The sequence below is a fragment of the Prinia subflava genome, chromosome 3 (assembly GCF_021018805.1).
Source record: "Prinia subflava isolate CZ2003 ecotype Zambia chromosome 3, Cam_Psub_1.2, whole genome shotgun sequence".
NCBI lineage: Eukaryota > Metazoa > Chordata > Aves > Passeriformes > Cisticolidae > Prinia > Prinia subflava.
Genome location: NC_086249.1, coordinates 8,550,067 through 8,577,287, shown reverse-complemented (window position 1 = coordinate 8,577,287; position 27,221 = coordinate 8,550,067). Strand labels below are relative to the sequence as shown.

At 42.2% G+C, this 27,221-nt stretch overlaps 1 protein-coding gene across 2 annotated transcripts in view; it reads left to right on the top strand.

Moving 5' to 3' along the window:
• The first annotated feature begins 10,686 nt into the window (after positions 1–10,686).
• The window catches only part of CXADR (CXADR Ig-like cell adhesion molecule), a 33,540-nt gene continuing 17,005 nt past the window's right edge, over positions 10,687–27,221 (top strand). For both annotated transcript variants that reach the window (XM_063393884.1, XM_063393883.1), the window contains exon 1: positions 10,687–11,359. In XM_063393884.1, the coding sequence (XP_063249954.1) occupies positions 10,702–11,359 (658 nt within the window). In that variant the 5' untranslated portion in view covers positions 10,687–10,701. The remainder of the gene's footprint in view (positions 11,360–27,221) is intronic.

The window sequence follows — 27,221 nt, the reverse complement described above, 5'->3', positions numbered from 1 at the left end:
CAACCAAAGAGAACGACCTGCAGACAGCAAAGTCTGCCTCTTCTAAAATACCTCCCTGAATTCTACACCTGCAGTTACAGTGGCCAGAGAGGGAGAAGGGGTGACAAAACCATCATGGAAACGTTGGAAATCCCAGGACGAGCTTTGGTCTGGTTCCTCAGCCTGCCCTCTCCCAGGGCCGTTCTCAGCTGGTGGCACAGCAGCCACACAGGCAGCTTTCTCCAGCCAGAAAGGTTCACAGGGTCATAGTGCATGTCTAAAGCACATAAAACCAGTGTCATAATCTCCTAGTCTGTGTTTCTAGCCTGACCAGCTTTTGACGTTTAATAGCTCAGTTTTAAAGTATTTGATAGTTTTATGCTGTGTTCTACTCAGCATTAATTATTTGATAGTTTTATAACCATTAACAAATATAAGAGATAGTAAATATAAGAGACAAGCAATGGAAACATAAGAGTCAGCATCTGGCTCGACCTTTTCCCTCTCTGGCAAGAAAGAATGGCATGTGGGAGTTTTCCTCTCGGGTGTTTGTCTTTTTTTTTTTTTTTTTTTTTTTTTTTTTTAGTGTGTGTGTATCTCACCTGTGATCTTGAAGAAACAATTACGGGGGGAAAAAAAAAAAAAAAAAAAAGAAGAGGGTTATATTTGTGCCAGTGCAGGCAGGTTTGAAGTATTTCTAGGATGAGGTTTGAACTAGATCCTGAAAAAAAACCCTTTCTTTTTCATAAATGTAACAACACTCCTTGTGGCACCAACAGATTGTTACTGGTGTCAGAGGAGAAACTGAAGGCTGGTGAGAAGAACAGCTGTGCTTGGGGTGTACATAAATACTGTAATATTCAAAATAGGCCACCCAGTTCCCCTCTGTATATGAGCAAAGAGACAGTGGAACGTGACAGGGACAGAGATACCTGAATATGAGTTGGTGGGGGGAAGATTTTGTGGTCTTTACTTTAAATCCACGATTCAAAACATAAGACCATCAAAACACCAAGGCTGTTTTGACTGTCTAAAGAGACACTAACCATTTCTAAACTGCTCTGAGAGACTGACACCTACAGAGTAAGGCAACTGATTTTATTAGATTTATTTTATTATTCTATTTGTTTGTTTGTTTGTTTGTTTATTTGTTTATTTTAAATAATTGTTGTGGAGCTTCATGGCAAGGTTTTAAATTGTGAAGTGTTTGCTTCTTATGTTACAAGAAAATCTTGTAGATGAGCTGCTGGCATCATTTTTGTCCCAGTTCAGCAGATACAATCTTATTCTCTAAACCCATGTATTAACACATCTGACTTTCAGCTTAATCAATTTGATCACAGCACATTTCCTTTTGTGTCTTTCCATTGCTTCCTTTTCCCAGCATGTCATAAATACTTCTTGTTTTGGTTCTGCATTCTTTATCTATATTTTCTTACATCCTTTCAATTTGTTCACCTTCTTGTTCTCTGCCTTTTCAGATGGTATAATCTTCTATGGCACATAACACCTTTTTTCTTTCTCCTTTGATTATCAAAGGACATTATTTGGTTATCAAAGTAGCATCAAAGGACACCTTCCACTAGACTCCCCCCCCCCAAAAAAAAAAAAAAAGATAAGGCCACTAAGTTAATTTATTCTACATCCTTACTTAAAGGCTGTCTCTCCCAGGAAGCATATTAGTTTGCTAGTAAGTAGACAGTTATGTGTTATTACTAGTATTATAATCATCTCTTTCCACCTGCCTCATACTCACCTTAGAGGGACTTAGTATTTTCCCTTACTGGAAATAGTTTAATTCTTTGCATGCATTGTCTAAATGGCAAATGTGTGCCATACCTTTCGTGGTTTGGGTTGGTTGTTTTTCTCCCAAAAAATGGTATTCTCTATTTGCAGGGAGAAGCAGGGTCTCTATATTTCAAGGTCAAGGCTTATAAATGCTTTGGTTTAGTTCTGATTTGTCTGTACTGCTAAAGGATAATATAAATAAAATACTTAGCTTCACGTCAGCTAAAGCAAATTATAAACATTTGCTTACAGAAAAAGGGATAGTTTATGAAGGACTCTGCCCTGCTCACCCCACTAAGATACCCCTGCTCCAGTCTTCAGCCACCAAAAGTTACAACATCCAGAAAAAGCAGGAATAAAAAGAAGGGCTGTTCTCCCTCCTTCCCTTTTTTGGTCATTTCTGTTCACTGTGAAACTGATAAGTGCACTTTGATGTTGCAGATTTCAAGGTGTAAACTAGAGAAGCTGAGCTGTGGGTACACTTCCTGTTTTGCTTTTTCTGCTGTTGGAGTAATAATCTCCAACAGAGAGAAAAGAAAGGCATTCAGAATAGTACCATCTTAAATGACAGACAAAAAACATACCAGGAGGCTACACCCTTAAGAAGGGCTTATTATGAAATAAAGTCACAGTTAAAATGAATTGTGTTTGACCTGCTGTGAGGTTGCAATGGCAGGTCAATTATCATTGGAGTACTGTTACTCTGTGGTAAAGTGAAAATACTGTATCTCCACAAGGACAGTTTATCTTGAATACTTTTATCTAGTTAAGTTCATGATGACAGATTAATTTCACACCTTTTAGAGCACTAAAAGGAAACACTTGCTTTGGAGAACAGAGTAGATGTTACTCAGGACATAGATCAATATTTTGTTATGCATATGCACTGGATGAAACAGAGCCATGACTCATAACTAGAACCTTTTAGACTGCACTGTAGCACAGACACAAATAGTATTCATAATTTTGACAGTCTTTTAATAACAGGTTTAGCTATAATAATAGAATTGTTAAGGTTGGAAAAGACGTCTAAGATCAAGAGCAGCTGCCAACCTAGTACCACCATCACTAAACCATCATGCGTCCTCAAAGGTTATAACCACATTGTTTGAATACTTTCAGGTGACTCCACCACTTCCCTGGGCAGCCTGTCCCAGTGCTTTGGGGAGAAATTTTTCCAAATGTCCAATTTAAACCTCCAATTGTGTAACTTGAGGGCAGTTCCTCTTGTCCCATCTCTTGTTTAACCTGGGAGGAGGCTGATGCCCACCTGGTGCACCCTCCTGTGAGAGAGTTGTAGAGGGTGATAGAGTCTCCCCTGGGCCTCCTTTTCTCCAGGCTAAACACCTCCATGTCCCTCAGCTGCTCCTGCTCAGCCTTGTGCTCCAGACCCTTCCCCAGCTCTCTTCCCTTCTCTGGACTCTCTCCAGCCCCTCAATGTCCTTCCTGCAGTGAGGAGCCCAAAACTGAGCACAGGATTGAGGTGTGGCCTCAGCAGTGCCCAGCCCAGGGGAATGATGATGTTCACTTTATCTGATGTAATAATCACAACCACACTGCTGGCCTGACCTTTTTTGGGGGATATGTCACAGCTTCCTGAGCCACCACAAGTTGCTGCCTGGGGGATGACAGGAAGCTAAACCTTGCAAGGGGACCCTGTGACCCATCTGAGCCCTGTGGGTGCTCAGCTCCTCATTCCAGAGGTGCCAGGGCCTCTCCTGCAGCCCGTGCTTAGGGGAAGTATTGCTTAGGTGAAATATTGAGAGCCATCATCAAAACTGATGATATAAAAGTTTGCTCACGTGCCTGAGAGGGGAAGGTCTCAACCCTCACCTGTCCTGATGATTCCTTTTCTCTTGCTAGATTGTGGGATTTGCCCAATCCCCTCTCCCAGTGGCTGCAAGGCACTGAACACTGCCCAAAAACAAAGGGGTAGCAGGGAGCAATGAGAGCACAGGGGAAGGGAAGGGCCAGGACTGCTGCTTTTCATGTCCTTGCAGACACAGCATTAGCCTTTGCTACCCTGTACTGTAAACAAATCTCGGAACTTCCAGGGAGAGGTCATAAAATGCATTAAATTGTCCTATGAAATGGACCTCACAAGCTCCTATAACTTTTCCTGCACTTCACTCTTTCCTGTGTGATGGGGGTAAAACAAAGTGTTTTGGCAACTATAACCTATTGATTTTAGTTTTTCATACTGTCCCTTTCAGACAAGCAAATATTTAATCATACAACTATTCGGATGGATCAAATTGAGAACAGAGAGATGAAGCAAATTGTCCAGAGATTTCAACAAACAGCAAAACTAAGACTCTGGCTATCCTGCCTCTCCACTCTCCTCTCCATGTCAGGCCATTTAGTTTTGAACTCCTGAATTCATTTTGCTCATCCTTCTGGAGCATTTCACTAATTGATAAAACATTAAAATGTAATTCAGGATGACATTCATCACTGAAATCTGACTTAACAAGAGGCAATAAGATGAAAGCGTGGAAAAAAGCGGAAAAATGCTTTCAGAAAAAAAACCCTAAAGTACAAAACTGAAAAAGCAATTTTATTTTTTGGTAGAGGACTACTCACAAAATGTCCCCAGATACATCAGAATCCTGCAATAAGTGCCACACACAATAAGCAGTGACATTGTTCTAGTTTGCCATTAGGTTAACAGTGCTAGTCTTCCAGCTAGGTGCTACTTCCCCTGGGCAAACACTTTCCACAGGCTCTCTGGAGAGCCTTTCCAAACAGGTTTCATTGCAAACAGTTACGCAAGACTTTACAATGGTTGTTGGCCGTAAAAATATGTATTCTGCACACTGTCAGCATTTTTTTCCTGGGCTAATGTAATTACAAAGCTCTATTGAAACCAACCCAACCTGTTTATACAGTAGGAAGGGAAATTACATAACCCTACCTAAAAAACCGAAACAAACCACAAAAACCAACCAGCCAAAAAAAAAAAAAAAAAAAAAAAAAAAAAAAAAAAAAAAAAAAAAAAAAGTGAGATTTTCACCATGATGTGATGCTGAAAGATCTAGCAACTAAAAATGCATCCAAGTCGACCTGAAATACAAACTAGAACTCACCCTAACAACAGGACACTGTTTAAATGCACTGGACAAGGAAAGAAAATCTCCACAAAGGACACCTGAATGTATGAAAGGAGAGGACTTCTCTTCGAGTCAGTGAGCAGCACCCACTGCTCTCTCAAGCAGCCACATCATACACTCCCTTCCAGGAACTGGTGAAGTTCTGCACTGAAAGTTGTTCCACATTTATTTTTACCTCCATGGGGGAAGGCTCCTTCAGAGCACCCAACCAGAAACATCACCCTGAAAAAACTGTGTGAATCCCCTGTGCCAAGGTCTCTGCCGAACCCGGGGGGGTGTGGCAGCAATGAGGGAAGCAATGAAGGGCAAAGGGTGGTTTCTGTCACACTTGGTGCAGCAGGAAAGGGGACCTGCTCCGAGAGTGCATGACCCGTACCCAGGGTACAGGATATGGAGGAGGAAGTGGCATCCACCTCAGAATGGGTTAGGAAAATTATGTAGTACAGCCAACAAAAACCTACGAGTAAAATTCTTTACCACATATCACCAAATACTTGGGCTGAGTTAAAACAAACAAACAAATCTTCTTGAAACAAATTAAGTTAAGAGTATTTTTATTTGGGTCATTTTTGTGATTTTTGTAGGTCTTCTTCCCAGTCTATCAGCTGCAAACAGGTTCTGATTTTTTTTTATTTTTAATAAAAGATCTCTTTTTCATGAGAGAAGAAGCTGACACTTTAGAAGACTGAGCAGCAAAAAGCTTCAATCAAACTGGAGAAAATTATTATTCTGCAACAACCTCATGTGTAGTGACAACAGGTATTCAGTGGAAGCACTGTCAGAATCTCTGTAACTGTGGGCCCCAACAGATCCTTTGTGTTATTTAATTGTTTTGTCAGCAGATAACACCGAGCTACCTTTAAGGAGCTTGGCTGTAAGAACTATTGCAGTTACCCTAAAACACCTAAGCTCCTGTGAGGAGCAGATTTTACAGCCCTGAGCTATCCATCCAGGTTTTCCCAGGAAAGGGGAGTGCCAGACAGACACCTACGCAAGGAACATGTCAGAAGGCAGCCAGCTGAGCACAGAGTGTCTCACACTGGTCAAGAGTGAGAGGTGAAGTGTGAGACAAGGACAGAAGGCATCTCAGCTACTGGCTCCACAGAAGAGCTGACAGACCTCAAATGGCACCTTCCTGCCTGCTCTTGAGCTCTCTTCACAAGCTTGCTTCAGGCTTTGTAAGAAAGGGTAGTTTCCACAGATTACAGAGAATCTTGCCCCAGGGGTTCTGGGATTTCATCCCAGGAAAGAAAGGGCTTTGAGTAGCTTGCTAGTGACCAGGAAATGTCAGCAGTGCCAGCCAGGAGAAACCTGGCTGCCTATTAGGACAGTGGCAGCTGAGTAGCAGTTCAGGAAATGTCACGGGAGTCTTAAGTGGTAGGTACAGACACCAAAGAGACTGGTGAGTGCTAAAGCACCGTCTATGAATGCCTTGCACAAATAAAATAACCTGGAAGTTCATAATGCAGTCCAAGCCACCATCAGCTACTAGTTCTGCACTATTAAAACTGATGTGAGTAGGATTAAGTAGGAAAACCCATGGCTTCTGGCATACCTGTGATTAACTTCCCATTCAGTTGTACTCTCCAAAGAGCTCCTTCCAGAATCTGAAGGGGCCTACAGGGAAGATGGAGGGGGACTTTTCATCAGGAAATATAATGATAGGACAAAGAGTAATGGGTTCAAACTGAAAATCTTCGGCTCAGCTGCTAATGATGCATTTCCTCATCACTTCTGCAAATTGCATCTTTTTTTCTTTTTAAGGAAAGTGTCCTTCAGTCATCCCTGTGGTGAATACAAGCTCTGAAAAATAGTTTGCAAGAGTATGGGTCTGTAATTTCTATTGCATTAATGTTCCAGCCAACAGACATTGCACTTCTACTGCCATCTGCATGGACAATGATAATCTGAATACAAATAAATTTGAATACAAATATATAACTAAGAAAAAACAACACTCATATTTCTCATGATGTACTCCTCTTCTGGACTTCAAACAAAGCAATTCTACTTTATATTACATGTATTTTGCTTCCTTTTCACAGCAAAAGTATAAAGCTTTAAGCCTGGGTTAACTCTAACCACCATTGGTAAAGGACTGCTCTTCCTTCTTTCTCCTTTCTCTGTTTCAAAATGATGCAAACATCCAGGTAACCACTGAGAGAAAATTATTCGAGGCAAATTATTTTTCTAAGCTTTAATATTACATAGAGACAAAGGCGTAAATTGCTGCCCTCTTGAAACATCTTTGCTAAAAACTCTCTCTCCAAAAAGAGGAGTACGGCAAGGTGTGAATTTTACCCTGAGTGCAACTGTCACTTGACTGAGGTGCTAAATGGGAAAGGTGTTATTTTAACTAGAAACGAGACTGGCTCTCAAAAACATTAACTTGAATTAAAGATAATTAAACCTCAGCTATGGCTGGATAATTTTTTCCATTACTCCTTATTTTCCCCAGTAATGGATTGTGTTTAGTTATCATTATAAAAAGGCCATAAGTGATGAAAGCTTAGTTGGAAGCAGCCCAAGGTTGCCAAAGAAAAGGCAAACCCCGGTCAGAGCGTGCACTCCCTGGGGAAGCTGAGGTGAGGCGGGGGTGCTGATCCCTCACTGGACCTGTCCCAGAGGGGAGGCTGGAAAGCTGCTCCCAGGACACTGCTCCGGGCTCTGCTGGCTGGGACAGAACGTGAGAGTTGCCCTCCAAGCTTTATGATTAAATACTCAGCGCTCTGTAACTTTGCCTTCCCAAATCCTTTGCTGTAACCATCCCGAGTTGATGAGAACTTAATGCAGGCTATCTCTCGACTCTGGCAGCTATTTTCAGCATATCAGCCTGACTTGCCCCAGGCTGGTTTAGTTAATGCTGATAAGGGCAGTTAGTGCCAAAAAGCTTAGTAGGACAAGTGCCCCTTCCTCTCATCGGGCCCAAATGCCAGTATAAGCAATGACAAAATTCATTTTGGAAAAAATGTCTGCACAAGTTAGTCCTTCCCATTCACACAACTCTAGATATGGTGCCAACTTAAACTGATCCCAGTGGACTCTCAGTCCTTCCCTTTCCCTGCCTGCCACCCAGCCACTCCTTTTTTTTTTTTTTTTTTTTTTTTTTTTTTTTTTTTTTTTTTTTTTTTATGCTAGCTGGCACTCAGGCAAACCACCAGGAAAACACTTCAGGGAGCTCAGCAGGCTGAAAACAAAAGGTCTTCATCTTTGGGCAGCCTGGCTTCCCAAACTACCTTACCCACCGGTGTCCTGAGCTCCAGTGCCAGCACGCATGGGAGTTTGAGACTTGGGGAAGAGCAGGACTGTGGCACCCCCAGTTTAAATGAGAAACCTCCAGGTGGGTTCACGCTGAACACCAACAGCCTGCAACAGAAATGGTCCTGTCCTCCTACCTCAGCTCCCCAGTCCTGGCCAAACGCTCCCTCATGCTCACTCTGGCCTGCATTACAGAGTAAACCAATGGAGTTTGCTGATCCATCCCTTTTCCAGAAAAATATGTGTCCCAGAAATAAATGCAATGACTCCCTCCTGTAACTAGAAATCCAGACCCAAAGTCCCAAGGGTACTGGTTTATCCTTCTCTTTATTTTTCTTCCCTATTTTTTTCTTCTTGCCCTTCTTGAGAGATGTTGCTATCCACTTTAGGAGATGGTCCTTTGGGGAATTTTGTCTCAGGTATTGCAATGGCTGATGACAGCAGCTCCTCCTGTACAGGACAGAAACTGAAACAGAAAACAAGCCTGTTTTCTTTGCATGGCATGGACATGTCCTGTGTTACCTGTGTTATACAAACATGGATGATTTCCATTGCACTGCTTCTGTATGTCAAGCCTGGGAGTAACTTCATTTGGTGCTCTTTTACCCTCAAGAAAGTAAACCCATAGTAATTTCACTTCATGGAAGGTCAGACAGACAAGGAATTATATAAAATTTAGGGAAGATTATATTGATTTTACACTTTATTTCAAGTTGCCTGTAAGTTCAGGCTGAGACTGATGTAGGGGTAGTACTGATGGGCTTTTTTTAACATTAGACACACAAGATGGATTTTTTATATTTAACATAGAACATAAGATTCTTGAGCATAGGACAGCATTCTCCATAAGAGAGATGAGAAATAATTTTCCATTTGCAAATTGTATGTGGGTCTGGGCTGCAGACCTCTGCTCTGGTGGACACATTTTCCTGTTTGACTGGATTCTGCCTTCATCCTGAAGCTGTATTTGGGCTTGATCCAAAATGCTGGCACGAGTAGAAATTTGTTCAAAAAGTTTTGAACCTGACCTTTTCTTTTGTGAGTGGTCATTTTCACAGTTATCTCTTTCTCCCATTGTGTTCAGTGTTCCAGGAAGTATAGGTCACTAAAAATCTACAGAATGGCACATCCTCTAATAAACCTGTTAATTTCATGTATTTTCAGCTGGACCAATGTTTGTGGTGGGGAAGCAGGGATTTATTTGTTTTCCTTTTTAAAAATAATTATTAAACCCTGTACTGCAGGAGTGTGAACTTGACTGCATCAGTGTTGCTTTTGATTTAAATAAGACCAGAATAGGTCTGTCTAGGTTAGTCAAAATATGGAGCTCCTGTTTTCTAGATGCAGTACAGTATTAATTTTAATTACTAGCTAGGATTTATTTCACAGGAGGGTGAGCATCTCCATTCTAATGACGAATCATTTTCTCTTTCTGTAATGACTGTGATTGCCTCATTATACTTTCCATGGTATATAATTTCTGTGTTGACACAAGTGGATGTGCAGCAGAAAACCTCACTCATCCAGTCAGCCTGGGATACTTGGCTCGGATTACCCTTTAAAGTCTTCAGCACATATAAAAAGCAGAAGAGTGCAAAATCTTAATACCCTCACTTTGAGGTTCAGATTCCTTTAACTTCAGATTACATGAATATTTTCTTTCCTTCACAGAAAGAAAAGACAGTTCTGTTCTGCCATTAAATAAAATGCTTGATTCCTCCAAAATTGAAATTCTATGCTTTACGTATAGTATCCAGCATCTTATTGGGTAGATTTGTTTTTAAAAGGAGATCTAGCAGGCACTGTGAGTTGTCATGTCCTTACAAGATGTAAGAACTGCTTATCTGAACCTTCCTGGAAAACGACAATGCATTTGGCCTACTTATCAAAAAACTAATTCTGAGCTGGCAGGTAAGAGCTGCTGCTTTACTCAGAGTAACCAACCATTTTGAAAGACATCAGTGCATGTTCACATATTCATAATTCCAACAGAAATGGAGACACTGCTGATTTCAGCACTAGAAACCCTTTATTGAATGAAGGTGTAGCACCTAAGAGCATCTGAAACAAATCTTGTATTACACCCACTTAATTCAATGCTTTTGACAGGGGCAGGAAATTTTGGGTTTTAAACTCTCACATCATATACATAGTACGTAATCATATAAAAATGTATTTGTACTTTATTTATTACGGGCATCAGAAAAATAACGAACGGTAACACTTCCAAAATTTGTTTGGAATGCAAATCTGGATTGCACAGCTTTTATGTAAATATTTGGTTATGGGGACATTTTCCCAATAGAGGCAGAGCTGTGGACATAACAAAAGGGCACGGTACCAATACTACTTAACCCTTTGCAAGTGTCAGAAGCACATTTATATCAATCAGCTTTGATATTGCAGCATGTTGTAACACACACATGGCAATAAATTAACGGAAAATAAACCTCGACAAGTGCACTTTGTCTTCTGATAAACGTATCTGATGGTTTTGCTGTGCTGGGCGTGAAGCACAAACCGGCACGTTTTGCTGATACCGGCGAGGGCTGCTGATTTGGACACCATGCTACAGAACCGAAGTCTGCTCCGTGCCCTTTCGCACACGCTCTCGCCTCCCTTTTGTCTCCCGAGCCAGTTTTCCGCAATTCCAGATCTTTCACAGGCAAGACGTGTGCGCTGCACACGGAGCGCACACGGCAGCCGCGTTGCTATGGGGACCGGGACACGTCCGCTCGGCGCTCGCAGTAATCGCAGGGGACAAGCGCTCCCGACGGCAGCGGAGCGCTGCCCGCCGCGCCCCGGGCACCCCTCCGCCTACCGCGGGCAGCCCCCCGCCGCTCGGCCGGGCACTTTCGGGCGCTGCGGCCCCCGCGCCGCCCCGAACGCGCCGCCGGCCGGGCGGGCAGCCGGGGCAGCGGCGGGCGGTGCGCGGGCAGCCCGGGCCGGCCCCGGCGCGGCGGGCGGGCGCTGCGGGCGGCCCCGGGCCGGCGGCGGCGGGCGCAGGTGCCGCGGGCGGGGCGGGCGCTGCGGAGCCGCGGCCGGGGGCGCGGCGGGGCGGGGAGCGCCGGAAGTGACGGGGCCGGGCCGGGCTGATTCACCTGCTGGGCGGTACGCGGGGCGCAGCCCGGGCACGGAGCTGGAGCCGCCGCCGGGTGCTCGCCGCGCCATGGAGCCGCCGCTGCCGCTGCTCGGCGTGTCCTTCGTACTGCTCTGCTCCGCAGGTGGGCGCAGGTGGAAGGGATGGGACGGGACCGACGGGGAGGGGAAGGGAGGGAGCGAGCGAGGGAGGGAGCGGCGGCTCTGTGGGGCTGGGGGAAAGCGCGGCGGGGCTGAGGGGCTGCTGCCCCCCCGGTGTCCGCCCCGGGGGCCGGGGTGCGCCGCACCGCCGCCCGTGCATGTGTGGGGTCCCCGCCGTGAGTGTGGGCGTGGGGGGGTCTCCGCCCCGTGTGTGTGTGTGTGTGAGTGTGCGTGTTTGTCTCGGCCGTGTGCGGGTCTCTATCGCTCGTCTGCCTCCCCGTCCCCGCCAGCCCCGCTGCCCTGCCCGCCCTCAGCCCGGGGCGCGGTGCCCGGGCGGCGCTGGGGCCGCTGTGCCGCGGAGCCGACCTGGGCTTTGTTCGCCCTCGGCGCGGCTGCCGAGCTCTGCCTGCCGCCTCCCCTTCCCCCGCCGCCCTCCCGGGCAGCCCCGGGGCCGCCGTGCCGCGGTGCCCGCCCGCTGCCTCCGGCCGGAGCGGCTGCTGTGGCGGGAGGGCGGCGGAGTCAGGGAAAACCGACGTGGAAAGAGCAAAGGAAAAAAAAAAAAGAAATAAAATCAACCCCAGCCCTGCGTGTGTAGCACCTCCCGTATCCAGGCTGGCTCTGCCTTTGAGGGGTGGCTCCCGGAGAGCCCTCGGAACCCCGTTTGTCCAGACCCGATGGCCACGATTGAGCCCTGCGGAGGAAACGTGAGAGGATTTGAGGGTGGGAGGAGAGGAGCCGAATTAGATGGACCTAAACGCATTTGTTTTCCGTGATGAAAGAAAACAAAGGAGTAGATAGCCTCAAACAAAAAAAGCAATCAACCGTACCCATAACCCACACACACCAAATCAAACGTGCCTGGGCTGCTAAAAAGTAGGCAGATGTTTTTCATCTCAAATACTAAATGTTATTAGGTTCCTGTAATGAACTTGGCTGCCATATCACAATATATCTCTAAAATAAAAGTCAATTTTCCTTAAAGTTGACCCAAACTTGTGAAACTATCAAAGGTGACAAAACACCTATGGAGGTTCAGATTCACAGTAAAATGTGTATCGGTTGTGTCAGGAGGTCAGGTTTTATTTCCTATTGAAATGTTAATGCCCGTGTTGAAGTCACTGCTGTTTTGGGAAATTACTCATGGGGTCAAAATTCTGTGTCTGTAATGGAATGGTGAACTCTGATCTCCTGAATGAAAGGGAATAGGTGGCTCTGTATTAAATGTGTTTCCTGAAGCAGAATTAGAAACAAGGTAGATGCTGTGTAAGAGCTGTGAGTTACTAGTATTTAGTTGACAAGGTTAGTCATCAAGCTTTATATTGAAATGCTTCATTTAACAAAAACCGTGAAAAGAACTTGTAAGTAGAATTATATGTACTGCATTTGCACTGCTAGGTTATCAAAGGCTATGATAATAAAAAATTAGGAATAATTAATGTATGAGGAAATATGATATAAAGCGTAAAATTCTGTTCAATCCAAAACAGAATTTACACTTCACTTCTGCTGGAGGATACAGGTGTCTTCAGACCTCAGTGTGAAATTGGATGACTTTGTATGTAAAGAAATATTCCTAATAAAAACACACATACCTCTTTCATACAGTTATTTGGGTGACTGTACCCTAAAACATATATTTTTCAGTCCTCTGAAGGAAATAATTGAATGATCTGTGTATCATAGGAGTTGGCCTGTCCTCTGAGCTAGCTTGTGTTTTTCCCATCAGACTGAGTTACTGTTTCTGGGTCTGTGCTGCAGATAGACATTACTTCCTTCACCGAAGGAACAGATGTCAGTAAGTTGCTGTGTTCCATATGGACCAGACTTAGAGGAAGCTATTTTTTGTGCAGTTGAGTGAAAGTTGTTGTCAGTGGAGCATTGCCTAGGTGCTGAAGTTACTTTAATTTGTGGTGGTTGTGGTTTAACCCTAGTAAGAAACTAAGGACCACCTACGTGGTCACTGGTTCCCCATGTGTTGAGGGAGAGAATTGGAAGGGTAAAAGTGAGAAAACGTGTGGGTGGAGATGAAGACAGTTTAATGGGGAAAGCAAAATCCCCACATGCAAGCAGAGCAAAAGAAAGAATTCATTCACCACTTCCCATGGGCAGGGAGATGCTCAGGCGTACCCAGGAAAGCTGGGCTCTGTCACACACAAGGGTGAGGTGGCAAGAGAAACATTGTCACTCTGAACATCGCCACTTCCTTCTTCACCCAGCTGTGTTCCGTGTCATGACATCATGTGGTGTGGCACTGTCTCCCTGGTTAAACAGTGTTGGGGAAATAATCTCATTCCGTTTGGTGCAAATTCAAATTTGTGTAGGGTTTTAGGTGAGTAGGAATAACAATGAGTGCTGAACTTGTGATCTCAATTAAACAAGTATGATGATAATTTACAGCTTTTAAACATCTGTAACTTTAGAACACATTTTTTTTTATAATTGAAATGTTAACATAGCCAGATTATACCTATACAAAGATAAAGATACTACATGCATAGTGACCTATTTAACTTTTGGAAGAAGGTTTTACAAAACATTAATGCTGTGCTTATAAATGTCCCAACTGAGGATGAGTTTGAGTGTTAAGGTAAATAATTGGGCAGGAATTTCTTTAGTCTGTATTGGTATCTTTTCTTGCCTCTCTCATAGTGGGTTTTATACGCATTTTGGTTTTTTGTTTGCGATGGTAATAGTTGGTAATTTTGTACTTTGTTGAAATTCTACAGTGTGTGATGCTTTATTAATAGAATTGTAAGCTTTTAAATAAAATCAAAGTTCTGGAAAACTCTAGGGAAATCTGTGATTATTGCCCTGCTCTCAAACTTGCAAAAGTAATTCCAATATCATGCATGCAGGAGTAGAACCTAATGCAGGCATGGTAAGTCAGCATTTGGTGGTTAATACACTTTGCCAAATAGGTATAATAAGGAACTTAAGCCTGTTCATGTTTTTATGCATGCAATAGGATCTTGCAGAAGCTTAAATTATAAAGTGTGATTACCACAGGAGTTTAATGATCATTCCTATCCCAGTCTTTTAATTGCTAAACCCGGTATACTTCATCTGTTGGCAGTAATTGTAACAAGATGCAGGGTTCAAGGTCTTCTAAAGTGTCCATTGAGGTGAGAAGTTACCTGAAATTTGGGACTCGTTTTTTGGATCTTAGAGTTCTAAGAAGTATGAAAGTCTTTCACCAGAAATTACTTAATCAACTGTTAGTCAACTGCTGTGATATCGACCATGACATTTGAATTAGTGATTTTGCCTTGGCTGATCTGTGTTTCCCAGAAAGTATTTTAAGTGTTGAGAATGCTGCTGCAGAGATCATTATAGCTCCTCACCTTGGTCTCCTCTGACTGCCCCCCTGTGTTGCATCAAACTTCAGCAGCCCCTGTCTTCACTTCCAGTTCTTGCCTCTTCCACAGCCAAGCCCACTTAAGAGATGGATGAAACCACCCCTCCTGAATGTCTGGTTTGGCTTCTACTGCTGCTTTACAAAAGACACATGTGCTTGTGTTTTTATATGAGCACATGCTACTGATTCCATTCTTCACACACTTCAAGAAAGCAATCTTGAGTATCTTTAAATCTGCCTCAGTATTGGGGCATATTAAAACTCCTTTGCCACAGTGCCTGCAGAGATTTGTACAGACTAGGGAGCTTGTTTTTGGGGCAGTATTGTTTCGATATACTTCCACTTCCAATGTAATCAATTGTTGCTTGCATGCTTTCGTAAGCTTGTAATGACGGGGATCATTTTTGGTCTTGTTGCAACTTCTGGTTGATTTCTTAAAACTTTTAGATACTGTGTGAAACATTATAAATTTGGAGAAGTTTTAACAACTGTGTGGCTCCCCAGTGTGGAAGAATGTATTTGTCCCCACCTCTTCTACTACAACAATTTAGTCACACTTACTTTTTTTTCTGTTTATTTATTTTCCCCTTCCCTTTTTAGGGAATTCCTCTTTTACTTCTTTGTTCCTTTCAGGGGATGGCTCAGAGAAAAGCCTCTTCAGCCAGTTGCCACGGTTGTAAGTGGCAGGGAAGTCACAGTTCTGTGTAAACCTCTTTCAGCAGCAGCTGCAATATGAGCAGCCCCTGCATCCTAGATGGTGCTTTACTTTGCTGCAGTTGTAAATGGGTCTCAGTTGCAGAAAACTTTAATTTTTTAACTGGTTAGATCACATGATTTGAAACAAGAAAGTGTTTTGCCACCAATTTGTCCTGGTACAGGGCAGGAATGAGTGGCAGGAAGGATGGCAGAAGAGCATTAGGAGGAAAACTTGTTCAGTTTGATCAGTATTCTCCCAAAGTAGGGAAATACCTGTAAAACCTTGGCCTGAGGAGATCTTGGTTGAGGAGTAAGACTGCATGGCTAAATCAGACAATCAGTCAAATGTCTAGATGTCACCTCAAAGATTATTTTTGCATCCCATTTGAAGTTATACCTGGCATTCATCTGGCTCCATGGTGAGCTAGTTCAGGGAGTTTAAAAGTTATAAAAAGAATAAATTTTTTGTGAGGTCAGTTTTCTGCCTGTTCCTTTTCCTGATCTGACTCAATGAGTTCAAGTCTGAATTATAGCAAAGAGGTGTCGGCTGGAACCTCAAATGCACATGGGTGGAATATATTATTGATATTGTTTATTTATTAATTTATTTAAATGTCACCTACTTAGTGTGCCATGTGTTCAAAACTTGATAAAGAGGCAAGATTTGGAGCTTTGTTGGTTTTACACTGGAGCCATTCACTGGTATTCTGATGTCCTTTAGCTGCTGTCAAGAAGCATCTGAGGTACTTGATAGTTTCAAGTTTTGTAGTTGCACTTGCTGCTACATTTTTTAACAGATTTGTTTTTCATGCCCTACAGCTAAAGCCTGTACACTTAGTATGCTGAAATATGATTAGTCAACAAGAACTATTTGGTGTGCTGGAGGAAAGGATGAGGATTTGATACATTCTCAACGGTTTGAACTTGTGCAGAATTAGTTTGCATAAGGAAGTTTCCTATATTCACTTACCCTGCATCTTCAGTTCTTCGTTTTATATGTATTAACACTATAAGCTACAAGGAATATTTAATCTCAGTGTTTTAAGACATGTAAAAATTAACCTGTATATATGTGTGTGTATATAAATATATATGTTTAAAGTCTCCCTAATTTTTTAGATTATTAGTTAACCTTGTGGCTTATTAGATGGATATTCTAGTTCTTTGAGCTTATTTCTTTCTGTCTGTTACATGGTGGGAGTGGGGCAGGGAGGGAAACAAGAGCAGGCAGACAAGACATTTTTCAGTCATTGTGATGCTTCATCTTTATATTTAAACAAACAACAAAAACCCCCCAAAACACACACAAAAACACCAAAACAAACAACCCCCCCCCAAAACCAGCAACAAGCGAAGAGCCCCAAATCAACTCTGTGCTACTGAATCAGATAGTTGTCAATCTTAATGCAAAACTTGCATGTACCAGGAAAAAAGCATTGCTTGTTCAGTAGCTCGGAAGAGCCAAAGCCTCTTTACTCAAGTGAAAATAATATGGCTGCTCAGTTAAGTGTTGGATTGCAGTGAACTCCCTGATGCATTGACTGACAGATGTGCCCAATGCATTCACACTGCCAGCGAGCTGCTTCATTGAGCTCCCTTTTAAATGCCATCAAATTGGCAGGAAAAAGATCGAATCATGTGGCTTGATTGCTTAGTGACTGTGTAAGCCTCCAATATCCGTCCGTGACTTGCAGAGCTAAAGGCAAAACAACCTTTGCAGATTTGGTAGAGGAGGGGCACGATTTTGTGTAAGTCATGCCAGGATTTGAGCTCTGATCTTTTTCTGTGTTCACTGAACACAGTGGTTGTAGTGGTTGGCCTTCATTTCATTTTACACTTCTCAGTGCTGTTTCTAGATGGTTCCTTAGAGGCTCTGAAGTCCAGTCTGAAGGTACAGCGTCACATTACACCTGCCCGCATTACAGATGTGATGTGGTTACCTCTGGTGTGTCTGCTGTGGTTGGTGCCCCTTCCAGCGATGGCATCGGATTCCTTCTCCCCTCCCCTGTGTCACAGCAGCCTCCTGCAGCTGCTGCCAAAGTCCATCCAGCTGATACCGCAGAAAACCTGGAACTCATTGTGATCTTCTGTAGACACAGGGCTAAACGCTCTGCTTAAAACTATACTTAATCCCAGTTTGTGTTACACTATCCCCTCCCCCTTTGGGTTGCCTCCCGAAAGCTTATCCTTCCCTTCAGTAAGGAGATCTGAATGCCCCCTCTCTCCACTTGATAAGCACGTCCCTCTCAGGAAGGTCATCAGCCAGCAGTTGCTAGGATACGGGCTGCTGGCTTTGGGTTTAGCTACCCAAAAGCTCCAAGAATGTGCTGAACAAGTAGGGAGCACAAGGACAGTTGAAAAAGGGAAGGGGTGTTGGAGAAAATGTGAAGGCAAAGGGTGTGTTGAGGAAAAAACAGAAGTTGTGGGTAAATAAAAGAAAAAAAGATAATTAAAGTTTTAGCCTGTGATTTCTACATTTTTACGCATAGTTGCGTAAGTTTCTGCTGATCCCAGTGAATTGTGGTGAGGAGTGAAATTAAGTTCATGTTATGTTATTTGCAGAGTTGGGGTTATTGGTAGTTTTGTTTATATAAGCCTTAAAGTTAAGAATTTTTTTTATTAGATTGAGAGGGTCTGTAACTTGTAACTTAATTGTGCCTTTAAATGGGGCACCATTAAAAGTACCTTTTAAACGGGGGCAGGGGTATGCTGCACCTGCACTACATGAATTGGAGCTATTTATTAATTTAATGCTGTCACAAGACATCCAGACTGAAAAAGATTTTCTTTTTGTCTTTGAAGAAGTGTGTGTAGTCAGTTTGTCTTTTTTTTTTTTTTTAAACTCATGTGATTTGACAAAGGATTTGAGGATTCTAGTAAATGTGCCTCAGAGGAGTGGTGCTTCTCCCGCAGCCTGCTCAGAAGAAGTAAAACTTATTTCATGCATGTAAGTCTTTTATCTGTACCATCTGTGGAAAAAGTGTTCTGAAAACGGGGAGTTAGGTCACTCAGCATCTTTGAGCTGTTGGTGAGGTAGTGAGATGCAATACACAAGAGAGACTTTTAAAAATCTTGCCCCTACTAACATTAAGTGTATAAAATTCTAGCTCTTTCCTTAAAAAATTGCTGCAAAATTCTACAAAAAATTGCGTGGATTTAGTTTCCTGAACTGCTTTTATATTTAGTCTGGGACTAAATGAACTAGGAAGGAGGAGACACTGTGTGGAGCCAAGTCTCTCCTAGGTGAGTGCTTTTATTCCTGGGCTGTCTTTGCTTTCTCTGGCTCCATAAACTGTATGTTTTCTGCACAGTAGGAGAGTTTCACTAAGATCTGTGACTCCAGTTTAGAGAGCACTGACCTGGGAGGTCTGAAATGCAGGGGTGAACATCTTTTGTCTTAATTTTATTGTCTTTCAGGATTAACCAGTGTTCTGCCTAGTGGATTAGACTAGTGTAGAAAGGCAGTTTTTATCTTCTCTCTAACCTTTTTGCACTGGGTCTTTTTGAGGTTTAAGTAGAAGAGTACTTGGTACATTAATGTCACTAGCCCTGGAAATTTAAAGTTTAAGTAGGCTTGTTCCTTTTGCTAAAGTGTTTTGTTTTGAGGGGTGTTTTTACCACTACAGTGAACTGTGCTTATCTCTGAATTTGTATCACTGCATTGTATGATAACAGCGCTTAGGGTGTGAAGCATGGAAAAAATGTGGTCTGTGGAGCATGTTAAACAGTAACTGTTTAACACTTGATATTAGCAGGACAGTACTTTCTTTGTCAGGAAAAGCTTTGTGATTTCCCTTTATCAGCATGGGATTATCCTTAAAACTGAATTCTTTGTGGAGTTCTAAAATTAGAATGTACTAAAACCAAAACTCTTTAGATACATGGATTCAGATGCAGTAATGCTGTGTGACTTTTTCTTCTCTTGTTTTATTTACTGCTGTGTTATTATCTTTTGTTAGTTCCTGACCAATTGCTTACTTGTTCCCATCCTTCATCTCTTGCTGGTTTTACCTCTGTTGAGTTACTGTGAACCCTGAATATTCTCTGATACATAGATACCTGGCTAAATTAATAGATTGTGTATTGAGCTAATATGTGTTTTGGAATCTGTCATGAAACATTTTTGAATTTCATTCTCATATCAAAAATCCCCAAGTCTATTGAATTTGCTTTCTAAACGGAAGACTATTAACTTTTCTTTACCCTTCTATTAAACTTCCTTTTTATTGACATTGTTCCTTTAGTGTTTACTAAGTTAAAAGATACTGTTTAGGGGCTGTTCTTTATGTTGCAGAGTTTATGACATGTGAAGAGTTAGAGTCAGCAAAGCTTCATACTGTTTTGGGCCCAAGGTTCTGAAAGCTGTAACTGTGCTGGGTAGATGTAGAAGCTGAGAATCCAAATCTGAAGCTGGGGCCTTTTTTTTTTGTGAGGTGTCTCACTGATAAATTTAGGATGTGGTTTTGTTTTTCACTTGTGATAAACTGTGGCAAAACAGCATAACTGCAGCTTTGTGGCCATCTCAGCTGTGCCGATGTGACTCAGCTTCTGGGTGCTGCAAAAACCCCTAAAAGAAGTAATTCCAAATATTTGTTTCCCTTTATTCCTTTGTGAAGGCAGCTTTTAATCCAGTTACTTGATCAGCAGGCCCTGCCTTGCAGGCCTTGCCTTTGCTGATGTTTGGTGTTGTGAGGAAGCAGGAGATGATTGTGGGATGGTGGCTGCTTGTGGGGATTTCAGCCTTGGAGACTCGTGTCTGTGTTAGATAGTGGCAGTAAACACCTAAACACCGGGAAGTGTTAGGAGCCAGCGCTCCTCCGTGTTTACCTTCCTCCCTGCATACTCCCTGCTTGCTAAGGGTGTAAACTTGGCTCACTCACTGCTACAGCCCCCAAGTTCAGAAGTGCAGGTTTGAATGAAATGATTTTGTAGAACTTCTCTCCTGGTAAAGGTGGGAAAGGGGACAGCTGGGAAACTTTTGTTCTGTAAAGTCATTACAGCCAGCTGAGAAAAGTAGGAGATGAAGTACTGAGAAGAGGCATATACAGAAATAAAACGGGGATGGTGAGGAGGTAGTTTTTGAGACCAAGATCTGCCTGTTGAAAAGGTTTGATCACAGATACGTCTCAAATCTGCATTTGAAAGAAAAGTCTAAGCTGAAGTGTCTCTTTTGTGAATTTTATAGCTTGTGGCTCTCAAAGCCACAATGTGCATTTCTGGTTGTGATCAACTTGCTACTTAAGGACACGTTCTGTCAAAAAAAGCATTTATATATTTAGAGCCTCTGCTTGTTTGCAGTCAGGTATTGGCAAACAAGACTGGTTTGGAAAGCCTGATAGTAAAGTACTCTGAAGATGCAGTTGCAGGTGGATCACACTAAGTACAGCAGCATCTCTGAACTCAACTCTTGCTCTGTGAAGAAACTGTCCTGTTCCTCATCTAGGGAGGGACTGTGTCTGCCAGGTTACATAACCCTTCTGTGGCACAGCCCTATCTGATGCCAGAAACATTCATGCCAAATTTAGATGCACATTACATTTGTGTAAGCCAGCAATGCAGAATTTCAGTGTGTGCCAATTAAATAAGAAAATATTAAAAGTATAAGTAATTCATCTAATACTTTGCTTTCTGTTATTAGTGTATATCACAGCTCTGCTTATGTCTGTGTTGGAATGAAGAAAGCTTTGCTCCATTTTAATTTTGTGTCTGCTTTCTGTTTTAAAGATTCTTTTATACTAGAAAACAGCTTCTATCAGATTCCATAAAATATTTTGGTTTCCCTAGATTGTTCTTAATAATAATGTAGTTTGCTAAACAGAGTGAACTTACTTAAAGGTAAGTTCAGCTATTCGGAAGGGAGAGAGTTTTTCTAAAGATTGTCTACAGGTTTGCACCCCCTCAGAAATCATATGAAAAACTTGTTCAGTCAAACAGATATAGTTTGCAATGCTCTTTAGGGTCAGATCCCCTGAAAAAGAGTATTTTATTCCGCCTTAAGAAACTTAAATCTGAATGTTCTGAATCCAGAAAATGTATTGACCTCTTCTTACTTCTTCTAATACAAACTTTTGTAAGGGATAATACTTAATATTTTTCATCAAGGGAAAGGGTGCTTGTCTATTCTCATCCAGTCACAAATATTCATTGTTTTGTTTGCCACAGCTGAATATGGCACATGTCCTCCTTGCAAAATACTTTGAAAACGGTATACAGTCATTTGGATCAGGTGCACTGCAAGGTTGACTTTGAAGAGAAAACTTGTGTGCTTCTGAGTCTACACTTTGCAATGATTTATTTGCTGCAGTTAGAAATTAGATATTTTAATGCTAAACATATTTGAATAAGTGGGATAAATTACTTGAGCCACATATGTGTCTAAAACACAAAAGGTGTCTGAAAAGGGTCTGGAATTTTATTCATTAAACCATGCTAACCAAAACAAATACAGACCTTCCTTCAGCTTGTGATAAAATGTCTGCCTGTCATGTACTAGCAGTTGGATACCACAGTGGATCCACTCAAGTTTTGAGGAGCATACTAGGGGAATGAAATAAATAGAATCTCCTGGTTTGAATGGAAACTGGAGGGTTAAATCTTAGGAAAAATGGAGAAAATGTCATCTTGTCATTCTCTGTGTTGGCTTCATGTAGATCTTTAATGCAGTTGCAGAATTGTTTGTGTTGGACGTGACCTCAGTCACGTCCAACCTTCTGCTCCAAACAGCATCAACACTAAGTACTTTGGTCTTCTCTGTATCAGCTGTCACCTGTCCTATTTTTCTGTCTGATTCTTTCCTGCTCGTATAATAGTGGAAAGTTTTCATGTGGCACTGGAGTTCCATGCTGCTTGCAGCTTTGGTTGTGTTTTGACTTCCCTGCCAGGGGTGCTGCATGCCTGGGCAATATTTGTGTATTCTTCCCCTGGCAGGCTGTTCTTGCTTCTTCCTCCTAAGGCCAAGCTGCTGATTGATCTGTTTATTTTGCTGGGTTTTGGGATGTACTCCTGGTGTGGTTAACAATTATCCTTAAATACCACTCCCCTCCCCCAGTTTTCTTGAGCTCTTTTGCTTTTTAGAACTGGATCCCACAGAACTCCAGCTACTGGGTAAGTCAGCCTGCTCATAAGAAGTGCAGGGTCTATGCTGGATTTGCCTTCCTCCTCTCAGGATTTTAAACTTCACTGTTTCACAGTCAAAGGCTGCTGTTGATCCCATGCCCAGCAAGTTCTTAGGGTTTTTCCTTGAAAGTAATTTCAATAAAGTATCAAATGGAGATTGACTCATTTGGTGCTGTTTTTCCCTGAAATCTTTCAGAAACCTCTTCTTAGGTTTTGTCTCCTGCTGTGTTGCACTTCTAGTAGATGTCACAGAGGTGAAATAGTAACCAGTCTCTGTCATTTTTAGAAACTTTCTGAACTGCTGGAGTAGTTTTCATCAGTTTTCTTATGCCAATCAGGTGATTTGTGACAAACTTTGACTGTGATGTCCATACGGTCCTTTCCTTTAATCCTGACCCACAAGCTCTTAGGCAGCCTGTTGTCTGTCCTGTAGAACAGCTTTTTGTGTTCTGGCTGCTCCTGCAGGTAGAGGGCAGGTCACCTGCTGTTCTTCACACCCTGCTTTGTTAAAAACCTTGTGTCCATTCATGACAAAATGCCTCACTCTGGTGTCAGTTCTGTGTCCAGGTGCTGTAGGTGGCTTCCCTTTCAACATGCTTTATCCTCACCAGGGTCTCTGCCTTCAGCAGCCTGGCCCAGGTATTTGCCATGGCTCAGTCTCTATTTATTCCCTCCCTGGCTGCAAAGTTCTATGAACATTCCCTGGGAGGTCTCTCATTTCCAGTGCTCGTTGCCAGCTCTGATGAGGTTGTTCATAACCCCCTTGCTCGAGTGGATCCCATCTCTAACTTGGCAGCTCTTGTTTCTCAGGGGTACTCGTGGCCATGAAAGTTAAAGTGCTCCTTGCAGTGCCAGTCCTGTAGTGAGTTCTAAACTTGAAGGGTGTGTCTCTACAACCTTTTCCCTCTCACAGGAAAAGAGCAAGGAGAGCAAGCGTCACCTGGGATCCCATGGCCTCCTTTGCCCCTGGAGTTTTCTAGTCACGCTTGACTTGCTCCAGGTCTCTTTAATAGCAGGTAATAATTAAGCGAGAAAAGAACAAAAAAGAAAAGGCACTATTGGTGATGATAAGAAGGATTGGAGGACCCTTGACAACCTCTGACATGTCAATTCTGGCCAAGCCTCCTTCTCCAGCATATCTGGCAGCAGATGTGTCTTCCCTGCTGAAGGGATCTCCAGCTAGTATTACCTGCCCCTCCCTTGTGTTGCTAATGCTCAGTCCAAGCTCAGCTAGCTGTGACATGTACCTTAATTGAGATGCTTGCTGCTTCTGCATGCTGATGTTGACTCAAAAAAAAAAAAAAAAAAAAAAAAAAAAAAAAAAAAAAAAAAAAAAAAAAAGTGGAAAAAAGCTTTGTGTTTGCAGCCTTAGTGTAAGAAAAAGAATGTGGAACACTAGTATAATGAGAAAGAGGTGTTGGGAGATGTGCAGTAACAAAGGAATTTTGAGATTTATGGAAAAACTGATAATTAGAAGGCTCAGACTAATGTTTGAGTACCTCTCTGAGCAGCTAGTGTGTGATGGAAGCTTCACGTGCAGGAATGATTGTTGAGCGTTATCCTGAGGATTGTGTGCTTTAGCTTTCATTGATATGTTTACATGCAGTCATTGTGCATGAAAATACTGCTTGGCCTTCAAAAGTATCAAAAATCAAAACTTTAAAAAGATTTTTATGACAGTCTTCTATTTTGGGCAAGGCTCTTCAGGTTCTACTTTTTTTTGGCGCATGGTTACTATGTCAATTTATATGTTTGGATCAGAGAAATGAGTGCTGCAGTTGAAACTGAAACGTTTGCTATTTGTGGCTTTTAAAGCTCTTGGACCAAGCTGCCAGGCAGTGATAGGTGGGGTGACTGGTGTCTAGTTTCCTAGGAGTGTGTCTTTGAAATGTAGCACTTCCAGCTTTAAATGGAAGTTTTCTTCCCAGTTGCCACTTCCTCAGTGTTCTGCCATGAAACTGTGCAATGTCCACTTTGAAATTATACTCACATGAGCTGTCTGGCCATGAAGAGGCAAGAGATAGTTGAAGAATCTAAAGCTTCTTAGCTATGTCAGTACAAATGGGTACTAGGGGCACTTCTAGTTATACTGGGCTGTTATTTCTGCTTTTATATTTGTTTGAAATTGTCAAAGAGATGAACAAGTAACAGCTGACAACGGAGAGAAATAAAACATTGATCGTACAAGTCTCATTTGTTTAGAAAAGTAGTCAAAAAAATCAACATATGGGTACTCATCTGTCCAGTTTGTTTTGGCCATGTTGTGTTTCAGCAGGTATTAACTGAAAATATAGAGGCTGATACTTTTTAGTAGTAGGGATATGTCATAGTGTCCTTAGAGTATGAATTCTGTTACCTACTATCTGCTGTGAAAAAGCAGAGTGTTGCTCTTACATGAATTATTGTCCCATTTGTGAAATTCTCAGCAGGTTCTCTTGTGAGGAGGGGGAAGCAAATGTGTGTGCTGTGGTCCTTTGTTGTGGAACTTCAGGTGACAAAGTGACTGTGACTGGAGATGCTGCCACAGAGCAGCAGCTCTGCTTCAGTGATTTAGTTCAGAATGAAAGCTTCTAATTTCCCAGGCTACAGATTTGAGGCTTTTAAGGAAGTAAGTAACATCATGATGTATTTCATTATCAGTCACTTAAGCTGTACTCACATCCCTTTTCTTCAATATAGTAATGTTGAAGGTGCAATTTGGAGATGAATTTGAGACTATTGTATTACAGTTTGCTAATCTGTAAGGCCATGGGGGAAAGGGAAACAGAAGAGTATGGAAGTCGCTGAAAAAACAGTTTAGGAATTTACCTGAATAATGTAAGTGCTACTGTGTGTTATGGAAAGATGAATGTACTTTAAATCTACCCATAAACAGAAGTATTAGTGTTGTCTTTGCTTATTCAGAGGTTTAGAATGGCTAGTTTGGAAATCTGAAAAGATCCTTTAGGAGGGGATAGGATTGTGACAAGTTAACTGGTATTCATAGAGATCACTGTTATTTAGGGAACAGTATTAATTCAACCTAGTAGCAGAGAATTAATTGTTCAAATCTGTTTACTGTGGTCAGAAAAGAGGTGTAACAAACCTGTTAGAGTTGTCTTTGAAATGAAAAGGTGTATATTGTTGGTAAGAGACATTACACGTAAATGTCTTTCCTACCTTGAGTTGATGTGGGGTTTTTTTGGTTGGTGTTTCTTTTTTTTTTTTTTTTTACCCTCTTCCCCCTCCTCCCAGACTGAAGGTAATGTAATGAAAAGTAATACCATGAATGGCAGGAAACATAATAATCCTACCTAGTTCGTTAGTAGTCAACTATTGTGAAGGCTTTTCTTGCAGGCTGTAGCCCGAAATTTAGTATGTCAAGTGATTTCTCTTCCTAAAGGATTTTTTAAAATAGCTGTTAAAGATCCCATTGTTTTGTCATCAGGAACAGAATTAAAAGACTTGCTAGAGAGCAAATTTTAATAAAGCAGAAAAATATCTGTTGGGTCCTTTCCAACACACCATATTCAATGATCTACTGCAGGATGCTCCTACTGCACTGGAGCTCCTTTACTATATGGAGAAGTGCAAGTTAGAACATAAAAGCACTGTGTAAAAGGATTTTAAACTTTTTCATCTGAGGCTGTTACTTTATGTCTGTAAAAGGCACAAAGCCATCTATCTTCCTCACACTGTCCACTCTCCTGATGGCCTTGCAGCTCTTGTGGCTGTGGTCATGTCTGTGTGTCCGTCTAGCAACCTGCACACATAAAATGACTGAAAATATGAGCTTGGTTTCCAGCAAGGTGGACAATCCAGTGGATGTAACAGTGCCAAACCTTTTTCCATCATGAGCAAAGGGTGTGTTTTGCAGGTCCTGGCTGTGATGGGCAAGCCTTTACACTTGATGTACGGGAAGCCTGCGAGAAGCCTGTGTTTGTGGTGTAATAGGGGGAATCTTGCTTCAGGACTTTTGAGTAGCTCCTTTTTGTGTCACTTTATGGACTCTTTTTTAGGGTTGAATTGAGAAAAAATTGTTGTTTGGAAGCATGTTTGCCTAGAGGCATGCAGATAAGAATTGCACAGCCTTTTTAGAGGAGTAAGACAAGCAGAAAAGGCAAACAAATGCAAAAAACTAATTGAGATTTTTGGAAAAGATTAATTTGCCCTCTGTCTGCCTGTAGATAGCTGAGCCTTTATAACTCAAGGCAAAGTAACTTACTTCCAACCCAGGATTCTCAAGAATTCTCTCTATCCTGGCAGACTTCATTGCTGTTCCATACTTTCGTTTTACCTTGCTGTTTCATACTTTCAACCTAAAGTATTTTACTTCCAACTCAGAATTCTCAAGAATTCTGTCTATCCTGGCAGACTTCATTGCTCTTCCATACTTTCATTTTACAGTGAGGAAGTAATGGTAAGGTGTTGCCATGAGGTTTTTTCCTGGTTTGCCGAGCGTTCATATTGAAGGAGAAATGTCCAGTTTCTCACTCTCGTGAATATAAACACAGGACCATGTTTTGTAAACACTGCCCTTGTTATGAATGCCTTCTCAAGGAGAAGGGGAGGTTGAATGACAGCCTCCTTGGCCAGTGTGGTGGGGAGGTGGGAATTCCATCCTCCAATCCACAGGCCTCATAGGAAATGTATAAAGGTGGGTTTTTGTAAATAAAGTGGTCCTTCCTGCCCTGCATGCC